This window comes from Myotis myotis, unplaced genomic scaffold, assembly GCF_014108235.1.
Source record: "Myotis myotis isolate mMyoMyo1 unplaced genomic scaffold, mMyoMyo1.p scaffold_m19_p_24, whole genome shotgun sequence".
NCBI classification, from domain to species: Eukaryota; Metazoa; Chordata; class Mammalia; order Chiroptera; family Vespertilionidae; genus Myotis; species Myotis myotis.
The window spans coordinates 1,287,465-1,302,713 of record NW_023416329.1 but is presented as its reverse complement, the minus strand read 5'-3'; the positions used below and the strand labels follow the sequence as shown (position 1 = coordinate 1,302,713).

At 56.6% G+C, this 15,249-nt stretch overlaps 1 protein-coding gene across 1 annotated transcript in view; it reads left to right on the top strand.

The window, feature by feature from the left end:
- The window catches only part of GRID1 (glutamate ionotropic receptor delta type subunit 1), a 633,591-nt gene that overhangs the window by 606,573 nt on the left and 11,769 nt on the right, over nt 1-15,249 (top strand). The window contains exon 14 of the mRNA XM_036356029.1: nt 11,386-11,552. Within this exon, the coding sequence (XP_036211922.1) occupies nt 11,386-11,552 (167 nt within the window). The remainder of the gene's footprint in view (nt 1-11,385; nt 11,553-15,249) is intronic.

Here is a 15,249-nt window from a genome sequence, read left to right as displayed (position 1 = left end):
CTCCTTGGGACAGCAGCAGCAGCGTGACCTGAGTACGTGTTAGAGATGAAATTCCTGGGCCCGCGTTAGACCTGATGCATGAGCAGCTGGGGTGGGGAGCGGGGTTAGTGTCTGTATTTGAACGTGCCTCCAGCCGAGTCCCCTGCCTCCAGCTGAGTCCCCTGCCTCCAGACGAGTCACCTCCCCCCAGCTGAGTCCCCTCCCCCAAGCCGAGTCCCTGCCTCTGAAGGTTGCGGACATAGGTTTGAATGGATGGTGCTTATTATGATTGCTGTTCATTAGGATTTGATTGGTTCTGCAATCTTAGAGGTGACTCAGGCAGAGGCCCAGGTGCCTGTGGATGCTGTCCATGGAGGCGCTCGGGGGCAGCAGGCCGACCTGCCCAGCTCACTTTGATTCAAGGTGCAGGCTTCTCAGAGGTTAGCATTCATCCCTTCAGTTCTTCACACATTTATTCAGCACCAACTGTGCGCCAGGTACCGTGCCTGGGCAGTGCAAGGAATGGCCTGGGGACTGCCTTCTACTGTGCGTATACAGGGAGCACTGGCTCTTGCCTCCTGCTGTGTGCCTGTAGGGAGGATCGCCCCCTGCTGTGTGCCTGCAGGGAGGACCGCCTCCTGCTGTGTGCCTGCAGGGAGCACTGCCTCCTGCTGTGTGCCTGCAGGGAGCACTACCCCCTGCTGTGTGCCTGCAGGGAGCACTGCCTCCTGCTGTGTGCCTGCAGGGAGCACTGCCTCCTGCTGTGTGCCTGCAGGGAGCACTGCCTCCTGCTGTGTGCCTGCAGGGAGCACTGCCTCCTGCTGTGTGCCTGCAGGGAGCACTGCCTCCTGCTGTGTGCCTGCAGGGAGCACTGCCTCCTGCTGTGTGCCTGCAGGGAGCACTGCCTCCTGCTGTGTGCCTGCAGGGAGCACTGCCTCCTGCTGTGTGCCTGCAGGGAGCACTGCCTCCTGCTGTGTGCCTGCAGGGAGCACTGCCTCCTGCTGTGTGCCTGCAGGGAGCACTGCCTCCTGCTGTGTGCATGCAGGGAGCACTGCAGGGCTAGTCCCTCTGCTCGTCCTGGGACATCGGCCACACGAGTGTCCGTCCTGCTTAGGCTGCTTCCTTCCCAGGATGATCTTTTTCATTCTGTATCTCTTCTCTCTGTAACCTTGTTGAAATGTCTAGGCCAGCCAGTTTACTTTTTTTTAGAACATTCTTAATCCTTCCTATGGAGTAGCTCAGATTAGAATGTTGTTTATCATGGTCTTTGGACAATTAGAACTTTTGACAAATCACTGGACACTGGCGTGTCCTCTGCCTGCTGGAGGTTGTCTGTGGGCCCGGTGTCGCTGGTGGGTGCAATGTCAGACTTCTCAGAAGAAGAACAGATGCTGCACTAACAGCTGCCAGGTTGACCTGAATGGAGGAGGAGGGAGAGGAGGCAGAGCTTGTGTGGAGCCTGGCTGTGCAGGGATGTGCCTTGCGTCCTAGGTGTACCAGTTAATAATGCGGATTTTTTCAATAGATAGAGTTACACAGATGTTGATATATATGCAATTTGATATGTATGCTATTTTGTTGTATTGACAGCAAGCTTCAAAACTTCATATGTCAAATTTTCAGAAGGTGTTAAACATCATAGATATTTTTATGCTAAAAAATGTCGAATTTCATGCCAAAAAAAAGAGCATTTGCAGAAAGTTTTAATTCATTCTTTTGAAGAAAAGTGCTGCTGAATACTTCAGGAAGCTTGTGGTGAACATGCTCCATCTCAAGATACTTGTGAAAACTGGTTTAAATGCTTTAAAAGTGATGATTTCGATGTGAAAGACAAAGAACATCCAGGTCAACCGAAAAAGTTTGAAGCCCAACAATTACAAGCATTATTGGATGAAGATGCGTGTCAAACTCAAAAACAACTTACAGAAAGATTAAATGTTGCTCAGCAAACAACTTCTGATTGTTTACAAGCAATGGGAAAGATTTTAAAGGAGGGAAAGTGGGTGCCACATCAACTGAACGAAAGACAAATGGAAAACCGAAAAGTCATCAGTAAAATGTTGCTTCAATGGCACAAAAGAAAGTCTTTTTCCATTGATTTGTGACTGGCAATGAAGAGTGGATTTATTTTGAGAATCCCAAATGCACAAAATCACGGGTTGATCCAGGTCAACCATCAACATCGACTGCAAGGCCAAATCGCTTCGGAAAGAAGACAATGCTCTGCATTTGGTGGGGTCAGGAAGGCGTGGTGTATTATGAGCTTCTAAAACCAGATGAAACCGTTAATACTGATCAATACCGACAACAAATAATCAATTTGAACCATGCTTTGATCCTGAAACCACCAGAATGTTCCAGAAGACACGGCAAAGTAATTTAACTTCATGATGACGCACCATCACACACTTCAAAACCAGTTAAAGACACGTTAAAAGATCTTGCCTGGGAAGTATTAACCCACCTGCTGTATTCACCAGACCTTGCTCCTTCAGATTACCACTTGTTCCAATCGATGGCACATGCACTTTCTGAGCAGCACTTCAAAACATGTGAAGTGGAAAACTGGGTCTCTGAATGATTTGACTCAAAACAAGGAAAGTTCTATTGGGACGGTATCCACAAATTACCTGAAATGGGGAAATGTGTAGCTAGCAATGGACATTACTTTGAATAAAGCACTTTTGATGTTTCTCTTGAAATTATCGTGTTTTCTTTGATTACAAAATCCGCCATTATTTACTGGTACACCAGTTAATGATAATAATAATTCCACATTCAGCACCTCCTCCAGGAGGCGGTGATCAGCCCCAAACTGCAGGTCTGCAGAAGAGCGGGCTGTGGCGGTGGGTCGGTCTCCATCCAGAGTCCTGCACCTTCACCACGTGGTGCTCCAAGAAGAGCCTGGCACAGCGGCCACCGCAGGAGAAACGCTTGCTGAGCTGCAGGAAACGCGGCCTGTGGCACAGGAGAGGGCGGAGGTCCCCATGTGGCATCAGCCAAAGACGACTGGGCTTGTTTCCATTCTTCATAAACAGAAAGCTCACACAGTAATTGTGAAGGGCCACAGTGTACACATCCTGTTACAATGGCTCTTTACCATAAACGCTGTCGTACTGGTCATTTACCTGCACTTACCCTCTGCACCCCATGTACTGAGACCTGAGATCCTCGCTGGAACCCTTCACACCCAATGGGGCTGAGGCCGGTGCCCAGCCCCCGCTGCACTCCCACTGCCAGCAGGGGGAGGGGCTGGGTTCAATTCACACAGCTGGGGTCCAGGGCCCAGGCTGCTCATTTCCCTGAGCAGCTGTCTCCTGTAAACCCCATAGTAGCCGTAACATCCTCTAAGATTGGCACTCACCGGCTCAAATCGCCATTGCCGAAATCCCGCTCCCACCCACTCCCACCAGCAGAAAGCAGGAGGCCTGGTGACTTGGCACAGGGAACCAGACAGGCGTGACTGCACCAGGGTTCAGGCTGCCTGTAGCGATGTAACCAGAGGAGCGAGCTATGCGACAGGGGGCGCTAGAGAGGGTCAGGCTCTGCTTTGTTGGGGTGCCTGGTGGACAGGGAGAGGCAGTTGCGTGCCACTGGGCGGTGAAAGGACTTGAGGGGCCTCAGGTTTCCGAGTCCCCAGCGTCCAGAGGCCCCACCCAAGCTGCGCGGGCATGGTTCCCTCTCCGTCCACAGCTCCCTGGGGTGCAGGAGAGCAATTCCCCAGCGGGCAGAGGGGAGCACCACCTCACGAAGCAGACGGACGCCCAGACCATGCTGCTGGCTCCGCTCCTCACTGTCTGGGTTTATCAGGGACAAGTTACTTCACTTTTCTGAGCCTCAGTTACTTCATCTGTAAAAGGGGATTTGAGTTCTGCCCTCCGGGATTCTACTGGGTTCTGAAGGGCCCTGCACCAGCAGGTACCCCACGCCCTCCTGTGCCCGCCCCGCAGACACTTGATTCCTCCTGCACTCCTTCCTGGCAAGCTGCTTGGCGCTGGCAGCACGCATTCTTGGGCTGGGAGCAGTGTGGCTGCGGCCCACAGGCAGGCAGGATGGAGACGGAGGCCGTGGCGCCTGGGAAGGCTGCTGTCTGCAGGACTGTGCTCTGAGTGCCTCTGAGCAGCAGACCGCACAGTGAGGGGCGCCTCAGTCTCCTTTGCTTAGCAGCGAGGGCATGGCGAGCCCCGGTCTCCTCACTCAGGGCTTGGCTTATGGTGCCCAGCCTTCCTCCGGTCACTGACGGTGTCCCTGCATGCCCGGGGCCAGACCCCTCATGGTCTTGGTCCCTTTCCATTTGTCCCACTTAGCGTGTGCGTGGACGGGATGGAGTGACTTCAGGGAGGGCGTGGACCTGTGTGCAGGAAGGAAGGCTGCCTGCGCTGTCAGGTCCGGGGATGGATGGCCGACGTCCTTGGCTTCTCTAATGCCAGAGCTGCTCTTCTCTCCTTCTCCAAAGTCCTCGTGTCTGTTCTTTTTATGTGTGGACTCAGTGCCTACTGTTTTCTTTTTCTTTTCTCTTTCCTTTTTTTAGGGAAAGGGGAGAGTGAAAGGAGGGAAACTTTTAGAGGCAGGTCAGTTGTGTAAAGGAGACATCCCCCCCCCCCCCCCCGCCCCATGCTGGGCAGCATCTAGGGCAGTGCCGGAGGGGGAGGTCTGCGGCTTTTGTGTTCCGCAGATGGGCAAGGTGCCTCCAGTGCCCAGGCCCACAGGGAGAGGAAGGTCAGATTTGGTGCCTAGGGACTGGGTGATGTCTTAGCTTGTATAACAGGGTTAAAGAAGACATTTTAATCACTTTGTCCTAAGACTCATCACTGATCCCACTCAGGTTTGTAATAATCCTTTATATATATAGACTGATTTCAGAGAGGAAGGGAGAGGGAGAGAGAGAGAAAGAGAGAGAGAGAGAGAGAGAGAGAGAGAGAGAGAGAGAGAGAGAGAGAAACATTGATGATGAGAGAGAAACATTAATTGGCTGCCTCCTGCATGCTCCACACTGGGGGTCGGGCCCGAAACCTTGAATCCTGACCTTGCCCTGACCTTAAACCCTGACCTCCTGATTCATAGGTCGACACTCAACCACTGAGCCATGCCAGACGGGCTCCTGCCCACCTGTGGGCACATCACATTTCACGTGTATAGAGAACAGCAGTGACAGTGTACCCATCTCCACCCCTTTCATTTATAGGCGTTTCTGTCTTTCTGACTGGTCTTTATAATTACTATCTGTTGCACAAATCCCCATGTAACGTGTGAACCATAATTTATTAGGTTATTTCCCTAAATTAAATGTTGAAACTGTTCCCATGCTTACTTATAGGCAACATTGAATTTAGAACAATTGTTCCGTCTTTAAGATACAGAGATGCCCGTGCCTTACGTTTCCGGTTAAAGGCGCAGTTGCCAGGGTAGAGATGGTGAGCAGCTCAGATAGTCACGCTGTGTTTGCCACCTCACCTGCCGACAGATTGTGCCACCTGCGATGCCCAGTGCCATGGAGGACCTCGCCCACATTATCAAATCCTCACTAACCCTGGGCACTGTCAATGTTAAAAACACGTGTGGATGCAGCAAATTGCATTTCTAGGCTATGTTACCTTTCAGACCGCCACTGCAAATGGACCTGCAAATGCTTTTCCTAGCTCCTGGAGGAACCGGGCTCCACTCCCAGGACCCAGAGCTGGCCTGGAGCGCTCCTGCTTTATTTACCCACCTGGGCTTGTGGAGAGCCCCAGGTGGGGGGGCCGGTGAAGGCCACCTGAGATTGTGTAGAGCCGCAGGTGTGAGGGCTGAAGGCCACCTGAGATTGTGTAGAGCCGCAGGTGTGAGGGCTGAAGGCCACCTGAGATTGTGTAGAGCCGCAGGTGTGAGGGCTGAAGGCCACCTGAGATTGTGTAGAGCCGCAGGTGTGAGGGCTGAAGGCCACCTGAGATTGTGTAGAGCCGCAGGTGTGAGGGCTGAAGGCCACCTGAGATTGTGTAGAGCCCCAGGTGTGAGGGCTGAAGGCCACCTGAGATTGTGTAGAGCCGCAGGTGTGAGGGCTGAAGGCCACCTGAGATTGTGTAGAGCCGCAGGTGTGAGGGCTGAAGGCCACCTGAGATTGTGTAGAGCCGCAGGTGTGAGGGCTGAAGGCCACCTGAGATTGTGTAGAGCCGCAGGTGTGAGGGCTGAAGGCCACCTGAGATTGTGTAGAGCCGCAGGTGTGAGGGCTGAAGGCCACCTGAGATTGTGTAGAGCCGCAGGTGTGAGGGCTGAAGGCCACCTGAGATTGTGTAGAGCCCCAGGTGTGAGGGCTGAAGGCCACCTGAGATTGTGTAGAGCCGCAGGTGTGAGGGCTGAAGGCCACCTGAGATTGTGTAGAGCCGCAGGTGTGAGGGCTGAAGGCCACCTGAGATTGTGTAGAGCCGCAGGTGTGAGGGCTGAAGGCCACCTGAGATTGTGTAGAGCCCCAGGTGTGAGGGCTGAAGGCCACCTGAGATTGTGTAGAGCCGCAGGTGTGAGGGCTGAAGGCCACCTGAGATTGTGTAGAGCCGCAGGTGTGAGGGCTGAAGGCCACCTGAGATTGTGTAGAGCCCCAGGGGTGAGGGCTGAAGGCCACCTGAGATTGTGTAGAGCCCCAGGGGTGAGGGCTGAAGGCCACCTGAGATTGTGTAGAGCCCCAGGTGTGAGGGCTGAAGGCCACCTGAGATTGTGTAGAGCCGCAGGTGTGAGGGCTGAAGGCCACCTGAGATTGTGTAGAGCCGCAGGTGTGAGGGCTGAAGGCCACCTGAGATTGTGTAGAGCCCCAGGGGTGAGGGCTGAAGGCCACCTGAGATTGTGTAGAGCCCCAGGGGTGAGGGCTGAAGGCCACCTGAGATTGTGTAGAGCCGCAGGGGTGAGGGCTGAAGGCCACCTGAGATTGTGTAGAGCCCCAGGGGTGAGGGCTGAAGGCCACCTGAGATTGTGTAGAGCCGCAGGGGTGAGGGCTGAAGGCCACCTGAGATTGTGTAGAGCCCCAGGGGTGAGGGCTGAAGGCCACCTGAGATTGTGTAGAGCCGCAGGGGTGAGGGCTGAAGGCCACCTGGGCTTGTGTAGAGCCCCAGGTGTGAGGGCTGAAGGCCACCTGAGATTGTGTAGAGCCGCAGGTGTGAGGGCTGAAGGCCACCTGAGATTGTGTAGAGCCCCAGGTGTGAGGGCTGAAGGCCACCTGAGATTGTGTAGAGCCGCAGGTGTGAGGGCTGAAGGCCACCTGGGCTTGTGTAGAGCCCCAGGTGTGAGGGCTGAAGGCCACCTGAGATTGTGTAGAGCCCCAGGTGTGAGGGCTGAAGGCCACCTGAGATTGTGTAGAGCCGCAGGTGTGAGGGCTGAAGGCCTCCTGAGATTGTGTAGAGCCGCAGGTGTGAGGGCTGAAGGCCACCTGAGATTGTGTAGAGCCCCAGGTGTGAGGGCTGAAGGCCACCTGGGCTTGTGTAGAGCCCCAGGGGTGAGGGCTGAAGGCCACCTGGGCTTGTGTAGAGCCCCAGGGGTGGAAGGGCTGGCTGGTTCCCAGGCCTTGATCCAGCCTTACTTTCCACCAGCTGCACTCCAACATATTGAGGCACACGCAGACATGTGCTGAGTCCCTAATTAGAAATGAGGAATACATTGAATATTGTAAATGAGCAAGCCTGGTAAAGGCCATCTAACCCACTAAGGAGGTGAAATACAGTATTTTGTTGTTGTTGTTGTAATGCAGAACACAAATCTATGGGGTCACTTTGTCCTTTAGGCATCAGGGTATCTACATCAACGATATATTTGTGAATAGTCAGCACTCCCCATTCATTCCCCCAGCCACCTGGGAAGCAGGGGAGGAACGGGACTGAGAAGCCCAAGGAAGAATGAGCTGGAATGAACAGGAAGTGGCCAAATAGCCAACTCTAATGGTCTGTTGTGTCGCTCGGCCCAGGCGCCTAGCTCCTAGGTGGGGGCTGGATTCACCCTTCTCACCCTGGAGGAACAGCTGATGGAGCACAATTGAGAAGGGAGTAAAGTTTGTCTTCCCAAGAGACGGGAAAACCCGCAGCAAAAAGGAGCAGTTACTAAAGTAGGACAGGAAACCGTCTCAAAGTGGACAGGCCTCCAATGTGGAGCTGGGGGAGGCAGGGGAGGGCAGGAATGCCTTCCCAGGGGAGGAGAGGGTGGATGGGCTGGGCCCACAGGGAGGAAGCTGGACCTCTGAGCAAAGTGGGGTAAATGCTCCGACTCAGGAAAGGAGGAGGAGGAGGAGCTATAGGGCGGAGCCCGAGGAAAGGCTCAGCTCCTTGGAGGCAGACGGCCCATTTGCTGTCCCTCCACATGGAGAAACCAGAGCTAGTGGGTAGCAGCATCGAGTAAGAAGGTGGGCACATGATTACCAGGGGCACGTGAGGAACGGTTCTGATCCGACAAGGAGGAGCTGCATCTTGGAAGTTGGGGTGTCCTGCTCATTCTGCATGGGGCAAGACGGGGTCCCTGGTGGGGCACAGTCATGATGGGCGGACTGTGCGGGCTTCTCAGAGTCTGGGATGTCCAAGAACAGTCCGCGCTAAGGAGCCTCTGGCGCATGTAGGCCTGTGGCCCAGCGGGGAGAGCGGGAGCTTTGCAGAATGCCCAGGTGGCCTTCATGGCTTCCAGAAGGTTGTCATTGGAACTCGTGAACCTGAGACACCCAGGAGGTCCCGGTGCTGCATTGTCCTCTGCAGGGAGCTGAGAGAGGAGCCTGGAAGCCCGAGGGCTCTGAGGAAGGCGTGAGGGAGACTGGGGAGACAGTGTTCCATGGGAGTCAGGGCCCTTGACTTGGCCCGAGTGCAGGCTGCGGCCCAGTGGCCCCTCGGGTCCCTGCTCTGCCAGTGCGGGCAGCTCTGGGTCAGCCTGTGCCTCTGGAAGCAGATGTAAGAGATACCCTAGGACAGTGGTCGGCAAACTGAGGCTCGGCAAACCGTGGCTCACGAGCCACACGCGGCTCTTTGGCCCCTTGAGTGTGGCTCTTCCACAAAATACCGGCTCTTCCACAAAATACCGACTGCTGTGCATGGGCCACAAAGTTTCAATCGCACTGTACATGCGCGTCCGCATGTGGTATTTTGTGGAAGAGCCACACTCAAGGGGCCAAAGAGCCATGTGTGGCTCGCGAGCCGCAGTTTGCCGACCACGGGCCTAGGAAACTGAGTCCCTGCTTACAAGTGAGGAGGCGGAAGTCTGAGCCACAGCAGCCAGAGAGGAGACTCCCACCTCCACTTCCCGCCACCTGCTGGCGGCAGGGCTGGCGCCACCTGCTGGCTGAGCTGGCAGGACTGTAAATGCAACTCCCTTCAGGGGACTGTGCTCACCTGTCACGTAGCCCAAACCGGAGCCGCCCTGCCTGGGTCCGGAGGAGAGGGGGTGCCATCCGCAGGGCCGGGCCGCTGCCGTCCATGTGTGTCCACTGGCTGGCCCAGCGCCTTTCCTTTTCCTTTGTGGAATTACCTGAAAGGTAGACGGAAACATAATCTTAATTCTTCCTTCAGCAAGACATGCCCTTTTGAAATCACACAAATAACAGTGTCTGATTGTCATGGTGAATTGCACGTGTGGATGAAAAATGCCTCCCTCAGGCTAAAGCCAGATATCAGGCCATAAGTCAACATTTTGCTAAAAAACTTCATTGCTAAGAGGCGGACAATGTATCTTTCCTTGAGAAAACGCGTTTGCCAGCAGGAAAGAATTTCACAGACTGCTACCTCCCACGGGGAGGGGAGAGATGAGGTGACTTTGCAAAGTGCTTTAGGGACTTCTGGAATTGGCGTGGCCGGGAGTGAGGGTCTGACTTCCTGGAATTGCTTCCCGAGGTGAAGCTCTGGGTGGCACGGGGTTGTCATTTCTTAGAGGACCGTTGGGCAGCATCGTGCGCGCTGGGCACAGCCTGTTCCGGGAGTGCCACATGCTGTCCACACCCCCCTGATGGGAAGCTGCTGGTGAGAAAATGAGCCATGCTGGCCCAGGCACTCCAGGCCCCAAAAGGAGTCCAGTCTCGACCAGCTTCATGGAGGCAGCGGTGATTCCCTTCGGAGAGTCTCAGTGGACAAAGACTCAAGGAGGGAGACAGGGACACGCTGACAGCGCGATGAAGCTGCCGCTTGCCACCGGGCCTTCCTGCGGTGTATCGGCCTCCCCACCAGCCCGGCCTGCGTCTCCCAGCTCCCGTGGGAGGCGCGGGGAGAGGGCAGAGAGCACATGCTCTCCGTGGGAACAAACCAGACTTGGCTGTGTTGAGAACGTCCTGCTCTGTTTTAAAAGCTGGCCAAGGGACAGTGTCGACTGCCTCTCCTTCCAAAATGCAAAGCAACTCACGCTTCTTCCGTGCGCCGGCCTCCGGCACAGGCAGAGCTCTGGCTCTGGGAGCACCTGCGAGGAAGGTGGACAGCTGGGCATGTGTGTGACATGGGTTCTCTGTGGGCAGTGAAAGGCCAGTGGCAGAAACCCAGGCAGACACCCTAACAGCAGGACCCCATCCTCCATGGTTCCCCCCCATGTTGTGTCGTAAATCAGCGAATGAGATACAAGACACCTTAATGAGCCAATTAATTAGGAATCATTCATTACGTGCAGCCCAGAGGGAGGTGTTTCTTCCAAATCTCTGATGAAGACACAGAGGAAGTGTTTTGTATTTATACCTTTCGAGCTTCTTTGTCTGCAGGTTTTACAAAGGGCTCTGTGTGAGTTATTGTTACAGACAGTTTGTAATCTTGGACACATAAAGAACAAACATTTGGCATAAGAATACGGGAATTATTATCAGTATTAGTCCATTACGTTAGACGGCTAGCTTGCAAGGTCAGACAGTTAGGTTTTTATCTTTTTCTATTATTCAAACTAAAACAGTTATTTTATAGAATATGAGACCTATAAAATAGGTCTAAAAATGACAGAGTTTACAGAGCAAGGGCTATCTCACAGTAGCAGAGAATTTCAAACAGCAGTTTTATACAAGATGGAGGTTACTGTGCTTCACCCATCGCAAGTGTCTGACTTAGATGGTGAGTCACAGCCCCTGGGAGCGCTGAGCCTGGGGCATCTCCCCTGTCCATCCTGCAGGGCTCAGCCAGGTTCCATGGATAAGTAGTAAATGGAAGCTTCTATGCTCCCCCTAGATCTCTGGTGGGAAAAATCTCAGTTCCCTGGGGCCAGAGCAAGCCTGTGCCGAGGGTAGGTCCATGCCCTGAGGTGTGGGCACGGAGCCTGCAGAGGCAGCATCACCCCATCTGTCCAACCCCAGCCAGCCATGGTGTCGGAGAGAGCACCAGGACAGTGCGCGGTGCTGGCTGGCAGGGGGCGATCTCGGAGGCCCCTCAAGTCCCACCATCGAGGAGCCTCGCTGCCTGAAGGGATACAGCAGGCTGGCCTGGCTGACTGCGCAGTCTTCTCTTTCAGGCAAAGAAGGGGAACTACGCCTTCCTGTGGGATGTGGCGGTGGTGGAGTACGCGGCCCTGACCGACGACGACTGCGCGGTGACTGTGGTCAGCAACAGCGTCAGCAGCAAGGGCTATGGCATCGCCCTGCAGCACGGCAGCCCCTACCGGGACCTCTTCTCCCAGAGGTGGGCACCTCGTCAGGCAGCCCGGGGCCTGGGGTTGGAGGTGACCTGCTCCAGGCGATGAGAGTCAGCGCACACTTGTCTATTCACCCCCTCTCCTTGGCGCCGACCAGTGCACTGCTTGCGCCCCCCATCTCAGCGGGCTCCGGGCCGGGCCGGGCTCCAGGAGAGGAGGTGCTGGTTTCCCTGGCAGCCGTGTGGGAGGGCGGGGCCAGCAGCAGGGACCACAGAGGACACCCCGGAGCAGGAGACCGGGGCCTCCCAGAGGAGAGGCCTTGCAGCCTGAAGGATGAGTAGGAGTTACCCAGTCATTTAAATTAAATGAATAAGTAATTGGGTCCGGCAAGGGCCCAACAATTACTTCTTAAGATAAATGCAAAGTAGGAAGAGTCACTGTGGACACGAAACAGAGGGCTGGTCAGAGGAGCAGAGGCTCCGTGGTGCTGTGTGTGTGGACTGGGCAGACGCTGCTGCTTCCCGTCGCCCAGATCAGCATCCTGGTCCTCGCCACCAGCGAGGGGCGGGGGAGGAGGCGCAGAGGGCTGTGTGGATGCAGCGGGTCCAGCCTGCGCTGGCCTAGACCTTCCATGGTGGTTTGCTGGCACGAGTGCCCCCCGTGACCCTGACGTCTGGCTCCTGGGCTTGATGGTGTCTAGAGGCTCTGTCTGCACACCTGGCCAGCCTCCTGGAGGACAACTGTCTCTCGTCATCCCCAGCTTCCGCCACAGGAGCGTCCTTCGGTCCTTGGCCAGGGGCTGGCCTTCCTGGGGGTGGAAGTGGAGAAGCTCAGGGGCTTTGCCAGTGGCCAGCCCGCTCACAGGAGCTCTTGTCCCCAGGATGTCTCAGCCAGAAGCCCACCACTCACACCTGTCAGTGAGGTGACATCCTGGTGGGTGAAGGGGGCAGAACTGGAGCCCAAAGAGGCGTCCAGAAGGGCTGGCTGTGCCCAAACCCAAAATGTGGCTGAAGTGCTGAGGGAAAAGGCCCACCTGGTGGACAGGCGTGGGGTCAGCCCCTGTGGCCTGATTGGTGCCCTCATTCCAGCACTGAGGGTCACCCATGAGGAGGGCAAGTGTCGTTAGAGATCATCAGAGCAGCACCCTGAGGCCCTCAGGGGGAGCAGACACCGGGCTCACCCACCAAGGCTCACCGCCACTCCCCGGGAGTTGGAAGAGAGCAGCAGCCTCCCTGCCCCAGGGCTGGCCCATGCTGCGTTGGATCTCAGGCTCTTCCCTTCCTTCTCCTGCCTCCTGGGTTTGGAATGGGGTCTTCTCATCACAGGCAGGTGAGCCCCATCTGGAAAGGCTGAGGAGGGCCTCTGACTCACCCATCAGAGACTCGTGTGCAAAACTGGAAAAGGGGGTAGAACTAATGAAGGGAGATGAGGCTTGGGGTTTACTGTAGCTTTTAATGAAGCAGACACCATATGCCTCCCTTTGCTCCCGGAGCAGAGAGAAATGACAAGGGGGGAGGAGGAGGAGGAGGAGGAAGAGGAGGAGAAGGAGGAGGAGAAGGAGAAGGAGGAGGAGAAGGAGGAGGAGGAGAAGGAGGAGGAGGAGGAGGAGAAGGAGGAGGAGGAGAAGGAGGAGGAGGAGGAGGAGGAGGAGGAGGAGGAGGAGGAGAAGGAGGAGGAGGAGAAGGAGGAGGAGGAGAAGGAGGAGGAGGAGGAGGAGAAGGAGGAGGAGGAGGAGGAGGAAGAGGAGAAGGGGGAGGAAGAGGAGGAGGAGGAGGAGGAGGAGGAAGAGGAGAAGGGGAGAAGGAGGAGGAAGAGGAGAAGGGGAGGAGGAGGAAGAAGAGGCGAAGGAGGAGGAGGAGGAGGGGGAGGAGAAGGGAGGAGGAGGAGGAGGAGGAGGGGAGGGGAAGGAGGAGGAGAAGGGGGAGGAGGAGGAGGAAGAGGAGGAGGAGGAGGAAGAGGAGAAGGGGGAGGAGGAGGAGGACGAGGAGGAGGAGGAGGAGGAGGAAGAGGAGGAGGAGGAGGGGAGGAGGAGGAGGAGGAGGGGAGGAGAAGGGGAGGAGAAGGAGGAGGAGGAGAAGGAGGAGGAGGAAGAGGAGGAGAAGGAGGAGGAGGAAGAGGAGGAGAAGGGGGAGAAGAAGGGGGAGGAGGAGGAGAAGGAGGCGGAAGAGGCGAAGGAGGAGGAGGAAAAGGAGGAGGAGAAGGAGGAGGAGGAGGAGGAGGAGGAGAAGGGGGAGGAGAAGGGGGAGGAGGAGGAAGAGAAGGAAGAGGAGTGTCTCAATTGCCCAGATTGCAGGCATGAAGACAGAATGGCTTCTCTCCAGGTGCACAACCCACTGGTGTTCCTGAAGTTTGCCCAGTCGGTTTTCTGAGACAGGAAGCCCAGGGCATTCCACAGACCATCAACCTGTGGGCACCTCTCCCCAGCAGATGGTCAAGGGGAGCCTGCTCGCCTGCTGGCCTGCTGGGCCCAACTGCCCCCCCCTCCACCCGCCCCCGCTGGCATGCTTGTGCCAAACTGCCCCTCCCGCTGGTCTGATCACGCCCAACTGCCCCTCACTGCCAGCCTGCTTGCCCCAACTGGCTTCCCCTGCTGCCCCCCCCCCCCCCAGCTACCCACCAGGTAGCTTATGTGCCCCCAGCAGAGCTCAAGGAGGCACAGGGTCCTGGCGGGAGGAGCCCAGGGCCTTGTGCATGCCCTGCCAGAGGTCTCCTGGAAGCCTGCTGGGGTCACCCTCCCTGCACTGGAGGAGAGAGCCAGACCTGTGGCCCCTTGTCATTGCATCCTGGGATTGTTCAGTGGAGTCAGGGCAACGGGGTCTCAAAGGAGGTCAGAGGGTACCTGAGGGTACCCCACCCAGAGGAGGTGGTGGGGAGGGGGTGCTCACCCCCATAACTAAGGTGGATTCAGAAGGAAGGCGGTGTCTTTTGTGGTGGAGCAGGACCCAGTCGGGATGGGTCCCCGAGAAGCAGGCTGCCCTGGGCTGGGCCTGCGCTTTCCCCCTGCACTTGCTGGCCCCGGGCTCTACGCAGTGTCTCCCGACAGAGGCCCGTGGGCTGCTCCCGACCCGGGGTCACCAGGAGCAAAACTGGCCAGTCCAGTGTCCTTTGTTCTGGCAAGAAAGGACTTGTCACTCTGCTCGCCTCGAAGGCCTCGTGCTCTGAGTAGGTGCGAGTCCCGGGGCTGTGCTGGCTCCTGAGCTTCTTGTGGTCTGTACTGCAGCCCCCCTGGGCCGGGTGCACCCTCCTGCTGGGCGACGGGTGCTGCGTGCGGGTGCTCAGACCTCTGGGTGACTGACGGTGCTGCTGGCTCCGGAAGGGCCTGCGTGTGTGCAGACAGTGGCTGTCCCGGGCTGGGCGGCCTGGAGAGCGAGGGGCAGGTCCCCACAGCCCTCCGTGCCCTTCACAGCCAAAAAGGTGTCCTGTGAACAGCAGGCCTCTGTCTGCTCTGGAGTCACGGCCCCCCCGACCCGTCCCAGGTCTAACATTTCCTCTGTTTGCACCTCTTGCTCTGCAAAGCACGGGGCCCACAGCCACAGCCGAGGTGCGGCGGGCTGGGAGGAGGCGCTTGGAGTGGGCGTTCAGTACACGCTCAGCCGCTCAGCGCGCTTACGGGGCCTGCGGCAGTGGCTCCGCTCCTGGCTGGAGGAAGGCGCCTGCGATTCTCTGTCTGGAAAATAGGAGGGCAGCTTGGCAGAGGCTGCTCCGCTGGCTTCCTCGGGAGCAGTGGGGGTCACCATGGCGGCG